Source organism: Planococcus citri, chromosome 1 (assembly GCF_950023065.1).
Source record: "Planococcus citri chromosome 1, ihPlaCitr1.1, whole genome shotgun sequence".
NCBI lineage: Eukaryota > Metazoa > Arthropoda > Insecta > Hemiptera > Pseudococcidae > Planococcus > Planococcus citri.
This window is the reverse complement of record NC_088677.1, coordinates 60,358,503-60,375,027: the sequence shown is the minus strand read 5'-3', so window position 1 is coordinate 60,375,027 and position 16,525 is coordinate 60,358,503. Positions and strand designations below refer to the sequence as shown.

Below are 16,525 nucleotides of genomic sequence, written 5' to 3'. Positions count from 1 at the left end.
AAAAAATTTATGAGATTGTTGGATTAAAATGTTTGCCGGTTTATGAGTAGGTACACGTATTTTTCAGTCGACATACTCATTTTGGGATGTGGACGACAATGGCCTAGGTCGACACTGAATGTGAAATTTCTCTTTTGAAACTGTTTTTTTTTTCCTCAAACCAAAATGCAGAGGAGTCCAGTCTCCAAAGACACTTCTGGAGGTTAAATTTTTCCCGAATAATTTTCAACTCAAAAATAAATAGGTAAAGGTTTCTATCATCTGACGGAAAAAAACAAAAATATTTTGAAAACTGTATCCGGTATGAGTGATTGAGTGTGCATTGGGCATGACCTAATATGAATGCTTAATTCATCCTATGTCTTTTAAAAACAATATTTTCCATATTTATTTTTTTTTAAGATCAATTGCCGGAAAAGTTACCTACTTTATTCCAAGTCCATCAATTGAGATATGTAACGAAATATCTACATAATTTGATCAAAGTTGACACATTTTTATGAAAACGTTGACAAAATTTGATCTAATTTGATAAATTTTGAAAAAAAGTCTCCAAAAAGTTTGACTTAAGTCGATCAATATTGATGAGGAGATTAATAAACTTGCTCATTGACCCAATTTGATAAAACTTCAATGAAAATCTTGACATAAAGTTTGATTAAAGTTGATCAATTTCAAGGTAATGTTGATACAACATGCTCAGGTCAAAGTTGATCAATTTTCATCTGTCAAGCTGTCTGTCCTCTAAAAGTCATTGACCCATCGTCCGTCTGGCTTCTCAAGGTCATCGACTTACTTGTTTAGGCTCTCAAGGTCACTGACCTACTTGTCTAGTCTCCTAATGGCATGTGTTTGTCTGTATGGCTTCTTAACGTCATTGACCTATCAGTATGACTTCCCAAGGTTGTACTATGTCTGCCTTTCTGTCATATGAAGGCCATTAACCCATATGTCTGAACTCTAAAGGTTAATGACTTTCCTGTGTAGCCTTCCAAGGTCATCTGTCCGCATGTCTGTGCTCTGAAGGTCATCGACCCCGCATGTCTGACTTCTCAAGGTCGTATGTCTTCTTGTCTGACATAGCAAAGGTCATTGACTCATGTGTTTGGACTCTAAAGGTTGGTAACCTATTTGTCTATCCTCCCAAGGTCACTTGAATGTCTATCTGGTCTCTTAAGTCTGTCTGCCTTCACAAGGTCAATGAATTACCTGTATAGCCTTTCAAGGTCATCAGTATGCTTGTCTGTGTTCTAATGGCCATTGACCCCTCTTTCTGGTGCTGAAACTCATCTATCTTTCTGTCTGGAATATCACCTGTACAACAATTGTTGACGTCGACATTTACATCAACTATGTTTTTTCCATCATAATGATGGAAAAGTGATCAATTAGTTATTTAGTAGGAATCTTTAGTCCTTAAATAAGCCCGGTTGGTAAAAATTTTCAAAATTTTTTGATTACTTAGGTACTTCAGATACCTTTCTCAACATGTTGATGTAAAATTTGATGCTCAAAATTTACATTCAGAGATAAGTTGAGCAATTTTTCAGAATTAAGGGTATTCTCAACCTCTGCAAAAAGATTTGAAATATAAAGCCTAATTTGTTCATTATTTTCATCATTCGTTCATAAGATTGCGTGTAATCAAGTGAAGAAATTTAGTCGTGCTTATGTCCCACGACCCACTCCCATCAGAACTGTGGGCAGCGATTTCTCCGTGAATTTTCAAAATTCTTACAATTTTTTTTCACCAATGCTAATACTTTATCATTGAAATCTAGGGTATGTAGCCATATTTTCTAATTTAGCTTTTTCAATGGAGATCAAAGCATCAATAGTACCTCCATTCAATTCCCAATGATGGCCACAAAATGACATAAATCAAAAATATCTCACCATACCCTCGCTTTTGAATGTTTTCTGAGTAAAATGAACCAAACCCCACAAAAATTTGTCCAATAGTTTTCGCACAATGCTCGACCAAAGTTTGTAGTTTTCATCAAAAATTGCTACTGATAACAGGGGGTAGAGAATAGCCTTAAAATTTCTGTGTTAGTGTTTAAAAGTTTGTATTGTGGTTCCTTGTCCTTTACAGGACATTGGAAATCGCATTTTTGTGGTACCCTAACATAGTGAGGCGAATGCCTATTGCCACTGCGATTATTCTAGGGAATTGATGTTGTTTTGAGCTTTCACGTACTTAGTAGTTTCCCATTGCTTTCTACGCTATCTACAAAGTAGCTCATACATCACTAGCCAGGTTTTTACAACCCTGAGTTCCATAATCACCGCTACGTATAGTTGCTCAACCAGTTACAGCTTTTTGATACCGGCAACACATTGCGTGCATTTCTGTTGCCTCTGCTGTTCTGGTGCTCGGCGCTTAATGTGTAAATGCACTACAATGTATATACATTACACGTTAACGCCTGCGTCTCTAGCGGGATTTGAACCCACAACCTCTTGTTCAGAAAGCCGTGGCTCAACCCACTACGCCACCGAGCGTTTAAAAGTTCAGTAAACATATAAAAATATGATCTTGTTTAAAGAAGAAAGCAAATTTTTTATGGCATTGATAAAATTATTTATTTTTTTAATAGTTTGGAGTTGTTGATGATATGTTGATATGAAAGTTGATTGTCCACAAATTCATCAACATCAACCTTGACCAAATTTTCAAAGATTTCTCAAAATTTAGAAAATGATGTTGGTATTGTGGATGTATTTATTTATGTTGTATAACTTTTTTGTGGCAGAGGATTGACATTTTTGATGCTGATATTGATCCATCCACATCCATCACATTTGGATCCCACACGTCGATGTAAATTTATACCCTATGTTGAGCCAATTGTCGACATGAATGCCGATCAACATTGGTCAACAATTACATTGACAATTGACTGAAACATGGTGTTGAAATTCACATTGACATGTGAGATCTAAACGTGACGGATGTGGATGCGTCGACATTTACTTCGAAATTAGCATGGTCAGTGTTGTATGGGCAAGGTCATTGACCCATGTATCTGATTGTCAAAGTGACTGACCTACGTGTCTAACCTATCATAGCCGTCTACCTGCCTGTCATTCCTTTTTAAGATCATTGACCCGTCTGTCTGGCTTCTCAAGGTCTTCTGTCTTCCTGGCTGGTCTCTCAAGGTCATATGTCAACCAGTCAGCAGTCTCTCAGCAATTCAGTGTCTAATTTGTTTCAAGTTTTTTAAAAGTTGGACTGGTTATTCGAAAGTTTGCATTAATTACAAGAAAAAATTTCAAAGATCAGTCATTTTTTGTAGTTCAGTTGATCAACTTTGATCAAACTGAGTAAGATCGAGAATTCCGGACTGACTTTGATCAAACATTAGATCCAGATTTTCATCGAAATTGATCGAACTTCGATCAAAACTTTTTACTCCACAGGACCTTCCGACTATCCTGCACCTTCTCATAGTCACTCGTGGCGTTGATTTTGCCGACTTGTATACAGGAAATGCGATAAATTGCCGCTGAAAATGTCAGCGACGGATAATTAATGCGCAATATTTGAAGGGGCGGGTAATCCTTTCGAGTACGTATAAAAAAGTACTCGCTAGAGGATATCAATCAATAATGCTGGCCGATGCGATGGGCCAGCCAGTATTTATATATTTATTTGAACGGTGCGGTCTATGTAGGTTGGTTTGAAAAACGGCTACAGGATATCTTGATTAATTCGACGATTTCTATTTCGTTTTTGAACGTCGCGCTGGGCGCTGCGCTGCGCGGCCAGCCGGATAATTTATACCGTATAACGTAGATATATTGGGGGTTTTGGTTTTTGGAATTTCGCAAAGCAAATTAAGCGCCACCGTGTGCTATATACGTGGATGAAGCGAATGTGAGAAAATAATAATAAGAACTTATCGATTATAAATTTAAAACAATATTAAAAACTGCGGTACGTACAGAACATGTCGCATACTCCGCGAGGCAAAAGTTATTTCCACGTAATTGTTGGTTAAGCAGATTCACGCCCAAGGAAATTATTAATTTTGCGGTGTGAAAATTATCTACTCGTATTACAATTTTGATTAAAAAAAGAAGAAAAAGACATCCGGTAGTTGAAAGTTAAAAGGAGATGAAAGCTCTGGTATTAAGTATAGTTTTGCTTGCAATTTTCAACTTGGTACAAAACCCATGAGGGAGTATTGACTTTGCACGTTCTCAACGAAGAGTACTTATCTTCAGCACAATATACTTACACTTACTTTCTATCCATGATGAAATTTAAATACGAACAATTTTCCGAATATATACCGCGCGAATTTAATTAAGTAAATTAGGAAATTTCGTTTATTCATTAGGTATTCTGTTCCGGATGAAGTAGGTAGGTGCTCGGTAGTAAACTTTTGAATGTAGGTATGTGCTTTTTTTCTTTCCTACTGTTAAGATTATACTTACTCTCTGTGTCTCCTTTCAATTCCCTCATATCTTGGTATTCGTAAACATCGCACGCGTTCTGTTTATACAATGTTTTACTCATGTATTTTAACTCGTCGAAAAACAAGTTTTTGCTATGTGTACGTATGTATGTACTCGTAGCAGGTACAGCAAAGTGGAAAAAAGAACAACGACACACGAGGCTTTTTATATTATACTAAATCGTAAATTGTACGGGTTAAACGACGTTGTCCGGGATCTCTAATTGGCATTATGCGTTATTATTTTCATTTCAGGTACGTTCGTGATATTATGGCGCAGAGGCAGTACCGTCATTACAGCCGCCACTCTAATGATAATAAGAGATTCGAGATTCCGATTGGTGGACGGATTTAATCTGGAAATAAGCAACGTTATGCCGCAGGACGCCGGCGATTACGTGTGCCAGATCAGCGACGATGATAATAGAGATCTTATCCATACTGTAGAAATTTTAGGTAAGGCGTTTTACTATAATATTATTTTAGGTGCACACTCGCCTACCTTTTAATAATAAGTAGAAGTACGAGTGGGTTTTTTATAGTATAAGGTGTATAGGTCTCTGGAACATTTGACTCTATTGCATAGGTAAAGGTGTTAACTGAAGTGATTAATTACGGTCCAAAAGTCTTCAATCAAAACAAAAATAGAAAGAAAGAAAGAAAAATTTGGAAATTGGAAATATGGGGATTTTGTGAGTAGTGGTTTAAGATTGCGTATAAACATTTTCAAATTGGGTATCATGTAGGCAGGTGCTAGGTGGCTGTCTAGCTAGATACCTATGGATCAAAAATCATGAATTTCTTGAAAAGTTGGATAGAGAGAGAAAAAAGGGGGGGAGGGTGGTTGAAAACTATTGAAGTTTGGGCTTGAATTTGAATTGTATTTGAAGAAACAAACCTGAAGGTGATAGATTATATTTTCCAAAAACTTAATTGACAATTTTACTCATTTTTTCACCTGAATATGCAAACAATAGGATAGCTCCTCAAAAAATGCCAGCTGCTCAAACGAAAAACTGAAGGTTTTGAAGTGTTTTAAATTTTACAAAACATAGTCTAAAAATTGCATAGGTACCTACCTAAGTTAAATTGATGAAAACATCGAATGGTTAATTGTTATTGTTATCCCTTAAGACTTCACTTTTAATCCCATTTAAAGTATAAAATCACGATTTTGGGTTCAATTTTGACATAGGTACTTAGGTACTTGAGTGACGAAAACAGTATTTGAGGGCCCCAACTTTTCAACAGCTGTGGAATGTGAAATTTTTTTACGTTGATGTCATAAATGAGCTTCGAAGCACGAATGGTAATGAGAGTATTGCTTGAGAAAGAAATTTACCACGTTGTAGCTGCCCAATCGCTTGTTTTGTAATTTCAGAATTTAAAAAAAAATCGGGTTCAAAAAATGATTTCAATTTTTCTCGTTCATGTCGAAAGTGACTCTCAAAACGCGATCTAGGAATGAAGATTCACAACGTTTTAGCTGCCCAGCCGCACATTTAACAATTTTCGGTCATTTTCATCAGTTTTGAAAAAAATTGAGCCCAAAAATATAGGTAGGTAGTAGGTACCCTATTTGAAGGGTACAGGGAAAGAAGTAGATAAATCGACCATTTTCAAAAACGAGTTCAGGGTCGAATTAAGTTCACACTGAAGAGTCTAAAAATGTAGTTCATTTAGATTTTGAAAAAAATGTAATTTTTGGTAGTAAAAATGGTCTTTAAAAAATGGACGAGAGGAGAGAAATGAGCCGAGACCAAATCTGAGGCAAAAGGAAAAAATTTCAACATCAATGAGTACTTCGATTGCCAACATTTTTCATTATGTCATCTTGATAATCAATTTTTATCAATTTCGAGTTGTTGCAAAACACTAATTTTTCGATTTTGTGCTTGATTTTTTCACGAAAAGAGTCGTTTTTCAACTTGTAACCTAAATATATGTTGATTTTTTTTTTCTATTATGCCTCGAGTTGTGTTTGTGGAATGTTGTGTGATACATTTCTAGTCATTACATTAATGAAATTCAAATTCACTACGAAGTTGGAGCTTTCTGATATGTACTTTGAAACCCCATAACACAAAGGTTTAATAAAGTGACTGAAGTTTCTAGTTCTTTCATGCACCCTTCATTTTTTTCTCGTTCATGCCGAAAGAACCTCTCAAAACGAGTGTTCATAGTTGAAATATGACTCAAAACTGAAATCTCTAATAGTTTGTGCTAACTACAAATTTAATAATATCGTACTCTGAAATTTTGAAAAAAAATTGTTCAAAAAATCTCTATATTCCTCTTCCTCCAAAAACCATTATTTTCATTTTAGCCAAAATTGAGTCTCCAAATGTGAAAATTATATACGTAGGTATCTACTTAATTTAAATTTGATCAGAAATAAGGGTTCGGGGGGGGGGGGGGAGAAGTAAATTTTTCTAAAATCCAACAAGCAAAAAAAAATACATCAATTAATCTTGTGTCAATTTTTTTCAAAAAAAGTTTTAAAAAGTAGATACTTGACCAAAAATTAAAAAAATTAAAAAATGTGAGTCAAACGTTTTTATGCAGAAAAAAAATCACAAAAAAATTCACAATGAATTTTATGGGAAAAGAAAGTTGTGAAGCATATCCAACATTCAGATTGAAATTCAATCTTTGGGTAACGTTTTGGCAGAAAATTGAAACTTTTAAGTGTTATTTGAAGGGGGGGGTAAAGTCAAACTTTTTGAAACTTTCCCAAGCTACTGAAATCCTTTTGAGCAAAATTTGAAGCGGTAAAGTCCTTTTTTTGATTTTTGACGATTTTTTAAAAATTCTAAACAAGCTGTCTGTAAAGGAATTTATCAAATGTTTCACAATTTTATCTTGAAACCAAATGAACTAAAATGTGAATAATTACCCACATCAAGTCGCCCCTCGCCCTCTCCTCCAACTCCTCCCAGCTCCTCCAACTTCAAAATCTTACCAGTTTCAGGCTATTGTAGAGCCTCCAGCGAGTTTTCAATTTTCTCCAAATGATTTAAAATTGCTCTAGTGACTCCAAAATACATTAAAAAGAGATTGTTTTCAAGTTTCACATGATCTATCAACAAAAAAAAAACACTCGATGCGTACTGTTTTTGAAAATTTCATTTTTTCATTCTTTTTGGAATTTACAAATTGCTGAAAAATTCACTTTCAAACTGGCACTCCTGGATCACAAACCAAAGTTATGGGCATCGAAGTCCATTGTTTTGTGGTTCTTCCACAGCGATTTGAAATTTTTGGAAGAAATCGATAACTCGTTGGAGATTTCAAAATATCCATAAAACTGGTTGTTTTTGAAGTGAGGAGTAGAGAACTGGTTCAATTTTTTTTAATCACCATAAAAACAGATTTTTTAAAATTTTTCCAACTTTAAAGATTTTTTCATAAAATCCCAAAATGAACTTTAACGTCTAAAATTTTGATTGTGCACAAGAATTTTAGGACACGCTCTTTAAGCATTTTTGCCATGCAAAAGACGTATGATGTGCGCTAATTTTTTTTCAAACGATATACCTACTATACCCACGCAGGCTATACAACCGCAGAGCTGCGCAAATATTTAAACACGAAGAAGAAGGAAATTAATTAATTACAGTTCCTTATACTTACTATATACTTATGTACAATGTATAAGGTAGTATTATTACAAAAAGTAGCAACGTGTAGTACGACAAAAGGACGAACGAGAAATCTTACCCAGCACGTGCGAAAGCTTCCCCTCATATACGAATTTGACGATCTGTAATACGGATAACGATACTCGGCGTAAAACTGCGTATACATTGCGACTTTATCGTTCACTACGGTCGTATTTCGCTATAATGAATATTTATATTCTTTACATTTAATCTAATCGTCGTGCTGAACAAGTACGTCCGTACTCCGTATAGTTACCCCCAAACCTCAGCAACCTCATTTAGTTGGTAATTAATCGCTAAAAACATTGCGGTTAGGAAAAAGCAAAGCGAAAAAAAAGCAGCACAGAACCACACTACAAACACAACGTTGTACAAAATGTAAAAAATTTCTCGAATATTTTTCCTCCTCCTCGGGAGACGAGAAATTAATGAAAAAGAAAAGCTCGCGAGCGGACGTCGTCGCGTACCAAATCAAATTACATTTTCGCGTGCTCGAATGTCATTGTAGGAAAACTTGCCACTACTTGCGCTATGGTTTTCCTTCAACTTGGGTTTCTTTTTTGCTTTTTTATAAGCAATAAAATTATTTTATTTATTAGAACGATATTGAAAATTTAAATCTCTTTGTAGAAAGAATCTCGCAGCAGGGTCTGTCGTGCCATGCCAAAACGGCGTAATCTTTTCAAACGTCGTTACTTGTGAGTTGAACTGAAGGCTTTCTTTTGCAGCGGCGACTTTGGGCGACATTTAATCGCTCGTAAGTCGTAATAGTCGTAAACCAGCCAAAGAAACAAATTTCCGCTTTACTCGCCGAATAATCGAATTGATTTTCTTTCGTTAATTGTTCACTGACGTTGTAAAAATTGCTGGAAAAAACTGTACGTTCGTTGGTGGCTTTTGACGAATGATTTTAATATACCGAAGACCTCGTGATGACGAAGCAGGAAATTCTTTTTGCGCCTTGTGTCGTGGTTTTTTTACCACCTTTCTTCCTTCTTCCACTATTTCGATCGCCAGAACAGTAGAATCCCAATTATAGGGTCATTCCACGTCAATTCGACCAAGAAGTGGTAAGGAGGGTCGGCGATTTTTATGTGTGGTAACTAGGGTTAAATAAAATTGAGAATTTTTGGGACAAGGAATGGCAGTTTCGTAAGAGTGGGAAATTCAAATAGGAAGAAGATAGGCAGATGAGATAGGAATGAGACTATGGGTAAATAGGATCGTTGCGTAGGAAAATAAAACTTCCTAGAAACCACATTACTAACTAGGTACCTGAACAACAATTGTCGACATCGACATTTACATCGACTACGTTTTTTTCCAACATATGATGGAAAAGTGATCAATTAATTATTTAGTAGGAATCTTCTGTCCATACAAAAGCCAGGTAAATGAAAATTTTCGAAATTTTCTCATTATTTCTGATACCTTGACATGCCATCTCGACATGTAGATGTAAAATTTGATGCTCAAAATTTACATCTACAACTATGTCGACCAATTTTTCAAAATTAAAATTTCTGTTTTAGTGTTTAAAATTTTAGTAAACATTCAAAAATATGATCTTGTTCAATGTGGAAAACAAATTTTTTAGGGAATTGATGAAATTATTCACTTTTCCGCAGTTTGGAGTTGTAGATGATATGATGTTGATATTGTGGATGTATTTGTTGATGTCGAATTTCACATCAACATTAACAGCGACATGTCGACATGAAAATGGATTAGTTTGATATTCGCAGATAAAGTATTGCACCATCTTTGATATAAGGGATTTCTGTTGAACTTCTTGATTATACCTTTGACTATATAATACTGGACTGCTAGCACCCAGTTAAATAACACGTGAATGACGTGAATTTGATAACGCTGTGAGGTGAACATAGATGGCGTTTATATGGCGTTATAAGGCTCTGTTCGCACCCTCTCTTACCACACTTCAGCGGAATCACCCGAGTGAGCGTAAGCAACTAGGACGAATTCCCCTGAAGTGCGGTGAGAGGATGCGACCAGAGCCTTATAGAACGCGGACATGTTGGGATCATCAATTTTACTTCGGCTAGCAGTCCAGTATTATATAGTCAAAGGATTATATAGACTTTTCGTCTGTACTTCTTCGGAAGTGGACTTTGCATCGATGCTGTTTTCAGCACTAGCAATAGCCACATCAGAGGAAATAATTTTTGGAAAAAAAAGTTAAAAATTTTTAAACTCAAATTCTATAACTTAACAAAGCAGGAGGTCGACATAAATCCATCCACATCCGTCACTTTTGGATGCCCCATGTCGATGTGAATTTTGACCCTGTGTGGAGCCAATTGTCGACACGAATGTAGATCAACATCAGTCGGCAATTACATCGACAATTAGCTCGACACAGGGTCGAAATTCACATCGACTTGTGGCATCCAAAAGTGACGGATGTGGATGGGTCGACATTCACATCGAAATTAGCATAGTCATTGTTGTATGGGTATGTATATGAGATCATCTAAATAAAAAAATCTTCTTCACACATAATAAAAATGATTTTGTAAAAGAACCAAGAAGGGACAAGTTAAACTCGTAAGTAAATTTATTTCAAAATATTTTCATACAACGTATGATTCATTATAATTCCGTTTGTAGTTCCAAAAGGGGTTCAAGTGATCTCATAATCGAGATATATCATTAAATTTAGAAGGTAGGTAAAACCTACATCAGATTTATAATCAAACCATATCGAGGAAATTAATCTAAAAACAAAGTCTATGATGAGACTAATTCATATTTACAAATAGGTATTTCTAGTCGCTTTATAATCATAGCATATCAAACCTAAAAAGGAACTTGTTATTTCTCACCACATTTCGAACACCAGCACCTCTGTGCTTCGGCTTTAAGCAGCCATGTCAGGATCCATATCTTAGAGAGAAATATATCACACAATGACAAGTCGCGACTTGGTAATTCAATAAAGAGAAAGTCAAATCACTTCAAATCATTATAATATCGAGATATTACGACGTTACAAAATACATTAGAAAATCAAAGTTATATCAAAAAATATCAAAAAAACGAGTTGAACGCACAAAACATAGGTACCTCTGGTTATTTCAATAGAAAATCATAAGTTAATAGGCTCATCTTCATCATATTCAAACTTCAAAGTATTCACAGACGAGACCTACATACAACGAGCTCTAGTATCCGATTTCTTAACCTAGCAGGATCCTATCTAAGTAGCAAAATAACTAGGTATCTATACTACATTTGAAATTTTTTCTGTGGAAATATATTCCGAAGGGATGACCAATGGCGCAAATCGCAGCCCTCTAGCCCTTTTTTAAAAGTTGCTAGGGAGTGTCAAAGGTTTCAGTCAACTTGAAAATATCATCCATTTCAGCAGTGGATTACTCGATAACTGCGATACCTGCCAAAATGGAACTTTTCCCAATAGTTAGGGGTTTTGAAAGGCTTTCTGGTGATATCTAGTGATATCATAAAAACCAGTGTTGCCACATTTTTTGTACGAAAAATTGGCTCAAAAAATTTTAAAACGTAGTTTTCATATCGTTCCAACTCTCAAAAATTCTGAAAAAAATATATTATAGGTGCGTTCATGATTGTCTGTAACTAACTGTAATAAAAGTTACGGTCTGTTATGGGAGTAAAAAAATTTTTACTTTTCTGTAACAGGCCGTAAGAGTTACGGACAATCATAAACGCACCTTATGGACAACTTTTCATGCTGAACAACATATTAAAAAATTGGGTGACGTTATTTCATAAAGTTGATTTTAAAAAATTAAAAATTTGCGAAAAAATGCAATTTTTTAATTTAAAACACAAAAAAAAAGTTTTGATTGGTGAAGTTGACCCCTTTGACCCCTATTTTTACGTATCCGTTGAAAAAGTTGAAAACCCCCTACACTCGATGAAATGAACTCATCACAAAAAATCTAAATTCGAAAAAATCAAGGTTCAATTCCAAACATCAAAAAAAGTTTAAATTTATTCAGCTATCTCATTTTGACCTCTTTCTGACATATTTCATGAAAAAGTTGATAAAAATTATCTACAGTCTACACTCATAGCAAAAAATTCTAATTCTTTTATTTTTTGAATAAACATTTTATGAGCTTTTCTTCAACTTATAGGTATCGTATTACATATTGTATTTCTCAAACTAAATAGGTACCTACCTACCAAAAAAAGTTATTCCTTGTGAAGAATTGTTAGGCTAAAAATAAGATTCAGAAAAGGGGGCAAGATGGGAGGAAAAGTAGGAACAGGAGGGATGGAGAGATCAAATCAATAGATTTGACGTCAACAATGTACTTGATCAAGATCGAAACAAGCATACTTTCAATATTGAAAAACTCAAAATATACCTACAGACTGTTTCTCGTTCGAAATATCCAAAGGACATTTCTGACATCCAAGTATTCCCCGGCGAACCAATTTACTCCGCTATAAATTTTCAGCCAGTTGTACGCAATTAGAGTGCGGTCACTTTGGTGGTCATTCGAATAGAAATTTCGCTAAGGTTTCGTCTCGTCTCGCCTCTCATCTTTATACTTTTATCTTTCAGCAAGAAAATTTCCCAACAATGTTTCGACTATAAGAATAAACTCGCGACGACTGACTTTGAAATTACCCCTAGTTCAAAATTCAATGTTCACCGCAACGCGTTCCACAAGTCGAAGGAAACGTCAGACGAACGCGAAATTTTCTCCGAAGGGGGTTGTATAGTAGGTGTAGGTGTAGGGTGAAGACCTAAATGTTTTGTACGTTGTTGCATCGAAGCATCGTCGTCGACATCGTCTTCGCAAAGCGGAATGAAAACGAGAAGAATTCCACCGAAAGCGTAGAATATTTAACCAGACATGAAATAAGTCTGGATAGGAGCGGATTTGAAGAAGGTGGCGTATTTTCCTTCGTTGTTGTAGGTGTAGGAAAATCCAACAGCCGACAGTGAAAATCGTTGCCAAAGTTAGAGACAATACGAAAATTATTGTAGAGAAACAACTCATCGCGTTGTACATATTATTGGCCTACGTAAAACTAAGTAGTTGGATAGTGTCACTTGAGGAAGAAAATGTTCGCGAGTTGTACCAGTAAAACCGCTCTTGCATTTATTTTTCTAGTCAGGAAATCCTTTCCCTTATGCCTCAGCTGATCTATGTACTATTTACAGACACGAGTTTTGGTTTTCGCTCAACTTGCTGATGTACCTAACCACAGTTCAGTTAACGTGATTAGATACTCGAAAGTGAACTCAGGTAGAGAGCAGAGGTGTAAATTATTTAAGGCGTTATTGCTCTGCCTCGACGTCCTCGTTGTATATAGTAATACATACTTTTCACCGGCGCTGTGGGTAAACTTTACTCTAAAACACTTTATATATTACCGAAATAATTCAAACAATCTGTCCAACTTGTATCTAGAAAGTTGTCTTGGTATTTGTGAGACGATGCTTCGTATAGTCTTCTGCCCATTTACTCCCTCGCAGTTATAAATTGTTGCAGAATGCAGAAATACTTGTATTATATGGTATAAGATGGATAAATATCCGGGTTAGGATTCTTCTTTCGACAACTATTCCACATAGATTATGGGCGGAAGCACGTCAAAATGCGTGTATTTCATCATCGATGAGTTGTGTATTAATTCAATTAGTGTTCTCTGGAGTCATGTTTTGAGAAAATGTCGTTATAGGTACAAGATGTCTCATCAGATTTATTTTGATACCGATTACTACATACCTATTTTAGATTCGAGCATGATCAAGGTTCGTACGTAAATTATGAAAAAAACTTCTCTTGGAAAATGATGAAATCTGTCTACTTAAAGATATTTTAGACTGAAATTGAAGAAGAAAAAAAATAAACAAGAAAAAGATCATCTCAGTGGAGGCTCCAAAACAACTTGAAATAGCCAATTACCGTTTCAGAAGGTTTGGTTATTGCTGAAAAGTCAACGTTTTCAATCAGTCTCTGTGAAATTGTAGTATTAAAAAATCTTCATGTTTTTGGAATTTCAACAATATTTTTAAAAACTCATAAAAAATCAGATAAGTAAAGAAAATTTGATTATTTTGAAACGGTTAGAAATAGGTATAGGTGCAAATTGAAGTGATTCTAAACAAAATTCCAGACATTGCCGAGAAAAAAAACAGAAAAAAAGATTTTGACGAGAATGCAGGACTTCACAGGTGTCTTGAAGTTGTGGACCATGATTGGGAAAAAAGTCACAAATTAAAAAAAAAAAAATCCGTTCATCACTGAAAATATGCTACGACAGAATAGGTAATCCAACCAGTAGAAAAGTTCCGAGTTTGATCATCTGAAAATGAAAAATCCCAGATGCTGAATTTCATTTTTCAACTTTCAGCGATTTTTTTAAAATTCAAAGGTCCATTTTTTATGAAAAAACGTCAAAAGGTAATAATCAAGTACATATAAGCTGAACAACCAGAAACTTTGGATAATTTCAGGTTTTAGATTTCTCAAACTGTTTAGTCTAATCTGGGTATGAAGATATTTTGGAGTCTTTACATTAAATTTTTGGATTTTGTAATTCAAAAAAAAATTGAATTAAATGGGGAGCAAATTCTCAAAATTCCCAAAACTGCGATGGATGAATTTGAGAGATTGAAATTTGGGTACAGTTGAATGGAATGGACCGTGAAAAAAAAAGTCTGCAAATTTTGAGCAAATTCAGCAGAGACTTTTATTTTGATTTGAAAGTTGGACACAACATTTTTCAGCTATGAAGATGCCCCTGCCCAGTTGACCAAGTGCTAGCGGATTGCTAGCATTTTACTGACGTTTTGGGAAAGTGCTAGCATTTTTCTAGCTTTTTGTAGCTAGCATTAAATCTTTCGCAAAAAGCTAGCAATTTGCTAGCACTTTTTTTCTGGCAAATTATGTTCTAGCAATTCTTTAGCAATTCTCTCGCTTTTTTCAGCTAGCATTTGTATCACACTAATTGTGCTTGCTTAATGCTAGCGTTTTACTAACGGATAATTGCTTGCTTTTCTACACTAGCAATACGCTTGCATTTATCTGCTTACATTTATCTAGCAATCTAATGCTAGCAAAATGCGAGCAGATCTCTAGTCTCTCTCGTCTAGCTTTTACTTTGCATTCTAGCAATAGAAAAACGCTAGCTGATTGCCCTCACTTTTCAGCTAGCTTTCTGTATGGAATTAGATTCTAGCAAAATGCGAGCAAGTATGTGGCATTTTTTTCCTAGCATGTTTTTCACTGGCATTTCCTTCATAGCCTACTCATGCAAGTACAGAAAAACTTCAGTGAATCTCTTTCACCCATTTTTCAGAAAAATACTTCCATATCTTCATTTTTTAAATGGAATTTTTAAATATTTTTAACAGATACCTAAATACGTAATTTTTCGTTTCTCAATGATTTTTTATTTTCATTTTTAAAAAAATTTCAAATTTGTTAATGCTTTTCATTTTAACAGGTAGGTATTTTTCCTTTCCATTTTGGCTACTTTTCAACTTTGAACAATAATTTTGAAGAATATTCCATTATTGAAAAATCATTCTTGTAATTATTTCATTTTTTATAATGTATAATTTGTTCATTAAAAATGTTGTTCAAATGTTTTTGAAATTTCTTATTTTTAGTTTGTTTGATATTTCATTTTTAAATTTTAAATTTTGGCAATTTTTTAATTTAAAAAAAAAACTTTATTTTTCAATAAAGAGACTTCTAACCCAAGCGCTAGCTTAATGCTAGCAAATTGCTAGCGTTGTTCTCTCTCATGGTATACTTTGCTACTCTTAGATAAAGTATGTAGTCAATCTGAATATAAGCTCAAGGTAGTATTTTGTATGATAGTAAGAAGAGTGCTACCACTCTACTTACTCTGGCACACCTCACTAGCGCTATGCTAGCGGTGAGCTAGCGTAGGAGGTCAGTTGCCTATTTTTGGATATTGGAGAACTACCTTGACCTGATTGAAAACACCTCCTAGTATTTTTAAAAGTTAATTAGTAAAAATAATTTTCCTGATAATCAAACTTTTCCTGCGCTAGCAAAATGCTAGCCTCATGCTAGCAAATTTTACGCTAGCACGAATGGTGCCGGAATTTGAGACACTTTTTTTAAAAATGCTAGCAAATCAGTCGCGATTTAGTCGCATTTACGTAGTAGAATTGCAAGCAAAGTGTTAACAAAATGCTAGCATTTCGCTAGCTTTATGCTAGCTATACCCTAGCTGTTTGTGCTCAATTCTGCTACGTTAATGCGACCTAATCACTACTGATTTGCTAGCATTTTTAAAAAAAGTGTCTCAAATTCCGGCACCATTCGTGCTAGCGTAAAATTTGCTAGCATTTGGTCAACTGGGTGGAGTGGTGAAATGGGCATCAAAGATGGAGCATTT

At 35.0% G+C, this 16,525-nt stretch overlaps 1 protein-coding gene across 2 annotated transcripts in view; it reads left to right on the top strand.

Moving 5' to 3' along the window:
* The window catches only part of LOC135833147 (neural cell adhesion molecule 1-like), a 330,320-nt gene that overhangs the window by 289,726 nt on the left and 24,069 nt on the right, over positions 1–16,525 (top strand). For both annotated transcript variants that reach the window (XM_065346804.1, XM_065346803.1), the window contains exon 3: positions 4,719–4,919. In XM_065346804.1, coding sequence (XP_065202876.1) covers positions 4,719–4,919 — 201 coding nt within the window. The remainder of the gene's footprint in view (positions 1–4,718; positions 4,920–16,525) is intronic.